This window comes from Melitaea cinxia, chromosome 20 (assembly GCF_905220565.1).
Source record: "Melitaea cinxia chromosome 20, ilMelCinx1.1, whole genome shotgun sequence".
NCBI lineage: Eukaryota > Metazoa > Arthropoda > Insecta > Lepidoptera > Nymphalidae > Melitaea > Melitaea cinxia.
Window position 1 is genome coordinate 5,514,057 of NC_059413.1, and position 8,497 is coordinate 5,522,553.

General features: G+C 29.9%; 1 protein-coding gene across 1 annotated transcript; it reads left to right on the forward strand.

Annotated features, from left to right (window-relative positions):
* The first annotated feature begins 218 nt into the window (after positions 1–218).
* Positions 219–7,296, forward strand: LOC123663341 (alpha-tocopherol transfer protein-like). Its single transcript, XM_045598030.1, has 6 exons — positions 219–435; positions 1,957–2,107; positions 2,564–2,678; positions 3,297–3,431; positions 3,692–3,905; positions 7,094–7,296. Exons 1-6 carry the CDS (start codon positions 273–275, stop codon positions 7,240–7,242), a joined length of 927 nt encoding a protein of 308 aa, XP_045453986.1. The 5' UTR covers positions 219–272; the 3' UTR covers positions 7,243–7,296.
* The last annotated feature ends 1,201 nt before the right edge of the window (positions 7,297–8,497 follow it).

An 8,497-nucleotide genomic window follows, 5' to 3' on the forward strand; every position in this document is an offset into this window, starting at 1 on the left:
ATAGTAATTTATAGCAAAATGTTTAAAAAAAATAACAAACGTGAAATGTACAATTTTATTGAAATTAAATGAAAAGAAAACACTTTTTTCGCCATAAGGTTAACACACTTAATGAACGTCAAGAAAATATACATTTTATACATAATACTCTATATATACATATATACTCGCATGCCTATTTATTTTTTTACAATTTTAAACTGGTATTTAAAGCTAACCGGTCGGGCGAGTTCTACAAATCAACCTGTAAGCTTTGATAGTAGCACACAGTTATGGATACAATACCAAAAGATAATTTTATCGAGTTCAATACAAACACTCTTGAGTTTATCAGAAAACAATATGATTTGGAAACACCAGAAAGAATTGAGGAAGCTATCAACCTATTAGAAGATTGGATAAAGAAGCAACCTCATTTTATGAAAAAAGACTTTTGTGAGTACCCAATCTATATATTATAGTAATAATTTTACATATTGTAATATATATCTTTAACTATATTAGCAGAGTTGTTGTTACATGTATCACGATCATTAATTAGTAAATTCTAACATCCTTAGCTAGGTATTTTCTTTTCATGTCTTAGATATACGGGAGATGGAGTTAATGTGTCCAAAGATATAATGCCACCATAAGACTAAAAAAAGATATAATTTTTATTTAAGAAATATGAAAAAAAAAATTACCTTTAAAGATACATAATTTTACTCATATAAAGGTAGTATTACTGATTTTCAAAAGTTGTGTGATCAAACAATGCCAATAACAGAATTAGTCTTAAAATTAATTACGTTAACTTATTTTGTACGAATGCGAGGCGATATTTTTATATAAACCAAAACGAAATTATTTGTTTTATAAATGTCGCGATGTTAATAATGCTTTACAATAAAGTTATTGTTATGTGTAGAGCGGAGCTCATAGAAATTGCCCGTCACATCTCCGTCCGTGTGTGTGTGTGTGTGTAATGAATAGTATATTCTTTATTCTTTATAACGTCATAAATACAAAAAATATAATTACCTAAACATATTACAAGAAGTGATAATAAAATAAAAAAAAGACATAAAAGGAAGAAGTGATAAATCTTGTTTTTTTTTATTCTTCATCAAGGTCGTTGGAACATTGATGCTATTGCAAGAAATAATATTAAGGTTAATTAAAATACAATATTATTTGTATCAAAAGTTATTGTCTATTGATTTTATGACTTGTTAATACTTTTTTTCTATACAGTAAGATATTGTAATATAGTTGTTACACAACAAAAAATAACGAATTACTGAAAATTAAATTTTAATTTTTTAACAAAACATCGTACGAACTTTCATGTTTTTAATGTAATTAGTAATTTTAAATAGCACATGACTTCTTTCATTAACAAATTAAGATAAAGTAATCGGAAAGTGTGTTTGAGAATAATTATCATTAGAGTAGGTTATAAAGGTATATTTATTTGTTGTAGCATTTTTTAAACTATATTTAACAACTCCCACTGGCTCTTAGTTACTCATGCCTTTTTTTCTATATAAAATATTTGTTTTGTTATCAGCGTGCGTTTTTTACAGTAGCTTAATTTCAGACTAGCAGTTCCGAAACTGTCTGTCTAATCGCTTTGTTATACCATTTGAAATGCCTAGACTATGGAAAACTTTTATCAAAAAAAGTCATAATACATGATATCAATAACAATATAACACTATTTCTCATACAGTTGGAGAAGTCAGGGTCTAGTCTAATCTAGACCTAGTTAGTAATGTTATCTTTGCAAAAGTTTATGAGGATAGATTGATGGATATTTGTTGCATTGTCACGCAAAAACTACTACTCACCGACTTGATTGTAATGAAACGTGAACAAAACATAGCACACTATTTTTTCCATACATTCTGATTATATCGAAAACTGTGAAGGTACCGCGAGTAAATAAAAATTATATTAAAATTTACTTCACAGCAAGAGACTACTTGGAGAGAACAATAATCATATCCAAAGGATCTGTGGAAAGAGCTAAATTCAAGCTTGACCGAATATGTACTTTTAGAACAATATATCCTGAATTTTTTGAAGTACACGATGTTAGAAGTTATAAAATTATTAATGATTTGTAAGTATTCAATTTTACCCAAAATATAGTAATATTTTTAAGTTTATATAGTCTAGACTATTGAAATATTAAAATTCTATAGTAAATTGAAAGAAATTAATTCATCAATAAATATTAATGTTTATTTAACACGTGACCACGGTCGTCTGTTGCTACGTAAACAACTTCGTGCTTCTCATGGTTACATAATTATCTTTTATAGACGTTTTCAATGTTAGTTTAATTTCAAAAAAAATTTAAAAATAAAAATTTTAACTTATAATTTTTTTTAAAAAGTATTATTAAAAAAAGATTGTGTGGTAGAGATCACTATTTTGATAAGACCGAATTTTTTACTTTTACTGTTATTTGTTTTTTCATTTTATCGTTTACTTAATTATTGATGTGAAGTATAGATTATTTATTTTTGTATATTTTTGTTCTGCTTTTTAACAGTATTTTTCTTTTTCTTTTTAGACAAGGCGTCTTTCTTCCAAAAATGACATCGGATCATTACAGAATCTTTTTCATAAAAAATAAAGCGAAAAGTTTTGAAAAAGGATTTCATGACTTTTATCGATATATATTTATGGTAAGATGATTTCAAATACTCGCTATTAGCACTACATATTTATTCATTTACTCTTTATTGTACACCGATAAGAAGTAAAATAAACAAGCAACATTAACCATAATTAAAATGTACAAAAGGCGGCCTTATTACTTTTACCAAATAATTCGCAAATTTTTGCGGTATACAAAATAATGTGAAACAACTCAATAAATAGACATACACACATATAAAGATAGATTGGTTACATATACATACATACACACACATATATTCATATACACACACACATACACATTAACATATATACATTCATACATATTAAACGAAGCGTTACCGCGGATATGACCTCAACTCAAGCACTAGCAGTTCCACATAAAAAAATATATATATATTTGTTCAAGTCAAACTAACAGAAAACCATATCAAGAGGTTCATAACAAATAATTAAATAACAACGGGGAGACGCAATAGGCACAACTAATTGTTATGCGTCTTACTGTAATCGAGGTTTATCATTTAAGTTCTTGTTGTGTGCGTCCCAGGATCTGCGATGCAGAATTTAATAACAATTTAGGCATTTCAGTATGAAGGGCTGGTTTATATTGGTTATTTTATTTAATTAATTTCTTTTCACAGCAATGTGAGTATATCCAAGCTCACGATTACTGTAACGGACTGGTGGTCATACTCGACTATCGAGACGCAAATATGATGGAAACCCTGAAATTTCTCAATGTCAACGATTTGCGAAAGGCATTGGAAATTATAAAGGTAATATGGTTTTATTACCTTATTATGGTATGATATTTTGTTTGTGGTTCGTGTGCCGTGTAGGCGCCCAAACACAGGCACTCGTGGGTCTGATGTCCACTCGGAATGGATCAATATCCTTTCTGGATCTCCTAAAACTGCTGGCGTGCATAAACTTTCGTATCCACCACCATCAGGTGGACCATGCGCGTGTTTGCCACGTGTGTGAACAAAAATATGTCTATTTTTTAATAATAGCATAAAAGTGGTTAATATTTCAGGATGGATATGGTATGAGAATAAATGGAATGCACTTTCTAACAGAATCGAATGCGATGGATGCTATCGTCAATGTATTCAAGCAAGTATTTAGCGCAAAGGTAGCCGGAAGATTATTAACACACACAAGTTTGGACACATTATACCAGTATGTGCCTAAAGACCTTTTACCCAAGGAATATGGTGGCAAAGAAAAATCTCTCACCGAAATTCAAAGTAAGTACACTAATATTAAATATATAAATATTTGAGGTTTTATTATTGGAAACATTTTCAATATTTAAAGAAAAGTACTTTTTTCAAGATTCCTATAGATAAATGGGTATGAAATTGATCAGTCACTACTGTCACCAGTAGAGCTAAAGATACCCTTGATGTATAAATAAATATTTTAAGATTTTAACTACTTTTTCTGAATATTTAAATCTAATTAAAAGTAAGCAACATGTTTTCGAGATCAACCTGATTCCGCATTCCCAATTTAACCTAGCTACAGAATATAAAATATAATCTTATTGTGATTCCTGTACAGAATCTGTTATGACTACACATATAATTTAAATAGGATACACGCAGTAAGATAGTTTTAGTAGTAAATTTTAAAATGAGGGACGATAGATTATGTATAAACTAATATTAAATTGACATTAATGTAACCTTTTAAAATTTCCTTGTGAAACTACATGTTCTAGAATTAATTTGTATATTTATATTAAATCTATATATTTTATATTTTATATATAAATGCGAAAGGTCACTCATCACGAAATCTCCGAAAGTATAACACCTACAAACTTGAAATTTGGCAGGTAGGCTCCTTATAAGACGTAGGCATCCGTTAAGAACGGATTTTATGATACTCGACCCCTAAGGGGGTGAAACGGGGGTTGAAAGTTTGTATGAAAGTCCTATGTTTTTGAAGTAAAAGACTTGAATTTTAAAATGTAAGCTCTATAGATGGTGAAAAGGTGTCCAAATAATGTATCTTTAGAAATCAATTCCTTTTGGGGTTAAAACGGGGAATCGTAGGTTGTCTCACTGATTACGAGATCTCCGAAACTATAGCACCTACAAGCTTGAAATTTGGCAAGTAGGCTCCTTATAGAGCTTAAACATCCAATAAGAATGGATTTTAAGAAACTCGACCCCTAAGAGGGTAAAACGGGGTTTGGAAGTTTGTATGAAAGTCCTATGTTTTTGAAGTAAGAGACTTGAAATTAAAACTGTATGCTTTATAGATAATGAAAAGGTGTCCAAATAAAGTATCTTTAGAAATCAACTCCCTTTTGGGGTTAAAACGGGGGATGGTAGGTTGACTGACTCACTCATCACTATAACAGCTTCAAAATTGAAATTTGGCAGGTACGTTTCTTAAAGGGCGTAGACATTTGCTAAGAACGGATTGTATGAAACTCGACCCCTAAGGGTTAAAACGAAGGTTGGAAGTTTGTATGAAAGTCCTATGTTTTTGAAGTAAGAGACTTGGAATTTAAAATGTATGCTCTGTAGATGGTGAGGAAGTGTCCAAATAATACATCGTAATCTATATATATAAAAGAGAAAGGTCGCAGATTCACTTATTACGAGAACTCAAAAACCGCTGGATGCTCCATCCATCCTAGATGGATAAAGATGAAATTTGGCAGGGAGGTAGATTATAGTTAGTAAACGTTCGCTAATAACGGATTTTGCAATATTCCACCGCTAAGGGGGTTTAATTGGGGTTAATAGTTTGTATGAAACATATACAGCAGCTATAGTTTGCCTGATGGGTTATTTATACTGCAGCCTAAAAATAAAACTAAAAATGTGGTGTATAGAGAGGTTTTATAAAAATAACTATTAAATTATACTAAATTGTGCCTTTGAAAAAGTTACTCAGAGTAGTAATAAGCATTTCAAGTGACTGAAATAAAAAAATAATTTGCGTTAAGCATCTTAATAGTAATGCATATCTTCATAACGTCCCGGACGTAGTCGCGGGCAACTGTTAGTGTATTATAAAACAAAGTCCCCAAAAGCGTATGTGATCGATTCCCTCAAAATCTATAGAACTTATTTTCATACGGTTTCACCAGTGGAGAGAGGGCTTCAAGAGGAAGGTTTACGGAACTGCTAAGCCGATTTTGATGACAGTTTCACTGGAAGTTTGCCGGGAAAACTTTGTGACAAACTGATTTCAACGCGGGCGAAGCCGCGGGCACAGCTAGTTATATTCATATATACATTAGAAAATATACATAAAAGAGTGTTAAAATTTGTTGTAGGATAGTAATAAATAATTGTTTTCTCTAAAGATTTTTCTAGAATATTCAAAACAGTAATTTACAATGTTACAGATATTGTATCGATGGAATAAATAAAGGTTCACTTTTCAAATACAATTCTACACTAAAAATAATTCTAGGAAACATGTGTAACATAGTCATAAACAAATTATTAAAAAATAAAAAAAGGAAATCAAATATGAACACCCAAAAGCAACAATTGGATTACTGTTTTGATTGTCAAAGAGCCAATTATTTTTATCAATTATATATAGTTAGTTTATCCTACAGTACAGCTCATAAATACGGTTGTGGTTCAATATCCAGATATACATTTTTGGTTATGGAGTTTTGGTTATATATAAAATTAAAATAAACTGATTTAAATTATATATAATGAAGAAGGTTCTCTAGAATAGGCTTAATAAAGTGACGTCACCAATATGATGTCACTATCTTCAATATAATCATGATCATGCTATACGTTCATTTCATATTAAAACTATTTTCGATATAACACAATAATTTTTATTTTACAGCACTTTTATCAATAGCTTTAACATTTCAATTAATAGAAATTCTATCATTAATACTCCAAAATAGTAATTAATAGTCTGACGATTCGAATAAGAATAAAAATGGATGTAGTTCGACCGTCAGATAGACACAACACCAAACATGGAAGCATTGTTCCAACACCGTACAAACCGTAGGTAAAACCAAACGATATAGGTATAAACATTTCGTCTCATATTTCACCTACTTTCGTGCATCATGAAAATAGGTGTTGTATGGTGTAACAAACAGGTTTAAAAACGAATTGTACAATGTAATATCTCGTTGATACAATTTATGAAATAAAGTAGAAGAAACTCGTATAAACGTGTTTTGTGAAAATGTCTCGCGCCGATGAAAATAATATAAAAAAAGTAAATATGTTATGGGTTTTAAACGTAATGTATTTTTATCCTTTGTTTATAACAAACTGTCCAAAATTTTGCAGCACCATTAAAAGTTGTTCATTTTTATAACATCTTGAAATAAAAAATGCTTTTGATTACACTTTGAAAATTTGTGTTTTTTTTTTCTTTTGTTTTAATTTTATGTGCAGTAGGTGTAAAGAAATTTTTGTTTCAGATAATTTTGTAGTTGAACTTTCTTCCAAAGAATTTACTGCTTACTTGAACGAAATGAGTAAAGCTTGCACTAATCAACATCTGCGAAGAGACAACGACAGTTATGATTCGGGGCTACAGGGCTCTTTCAGAACATTAAGTGTTGACTGATATATTAATAAAAATGAGTAACCAAAATGTATAAGCATAACTTCTGAACAACTGCACCAAATCTAATATTTTTTTTTAATTAAAAATATGTAAAGTTAAATCTACTGAAAGAATGACCTCGTTACGTTTCTTGTAACGCCGTCTATTGGAACCCTAGTGGATGATGACGTTTTCTAATAACCCCACTGGGTTCCGATAGATGGCGTTTTTTGATTCGTTTATTTGATATAATATTAATCTTTTTCTAAGACTATTAAGTCTCTTTTGTGCCTATTTAGATATTCGCTTTGAAGGAGTAAACTATTCGTGTGTCGAAGCTGACATACACATTTTTTTTGTACGTTTTGTCAACAGAGATTGTATAAAAGAACATAAAAAATCGGTTTCCTTATAAAAAAATATGGTGGTGCAAATTTTGTCGGGTTAGCTAGTTTTTATTATTTTGTTGGGGCTGCTTAGGATTAAGTAATACACTTTATTTTTTATCCCTTTTATTTTACCGAATTATAGTTTAAATTACTAAAAGACGACCAAAATTTAATTAAATTACAATAATAAATAATGTACTTAAATATTTATTGATATATACAAGCTTAGAAGTAAACAATATGTGAACTTATACCAACCTTCAAACGTGTTCCTACGTTAAACAACCCTATTTATTTTAACTACTGATTGCAATTCTGGAAAGCTCTACTCTATCTTTGTTGATCTGCGGGGTTCTGCTCCTCCAAAATGTGGAACCGTGGACCCCGCATGTTTTAAAATGAGTAACAAAATAAAATAGTAATAAATTAGAGGACGTGTAGTAAGTATGTGTGGAGAAGAGGATATACACAAAAATATATAGTAATAAGTTAGTAAAAATAATATATCCTTTTTTTTTAAAAAAAAACCTCACAATTACTTCATATAAATTATGTATCATTTTATATAATTGTTTACTCTACCGGCATCTAAAAAAAATTAGTTTTCTTTTTATAAATTAGTTAAATATTAAAATTATATATATGAAAGCTTAAATGTAGAAACAACGTCAACATGATTGACGGTCGGTTAATTTTTTGTTCTATTTCAGGCTATTTTTTCCTCAAATCAATGCGGGTTAAGTTATGATAAAATTATATTATACTAGCTGTGCCCGCGGCTTCGCCCGCGTTGAAATTAGTGTATCACAAAGTTTTTCCGACAAACTTCCAGTGAAACTCTCATCAAAATCGGCTAAGCCGTTCCATAAACTTTCCTCTTGCCAATG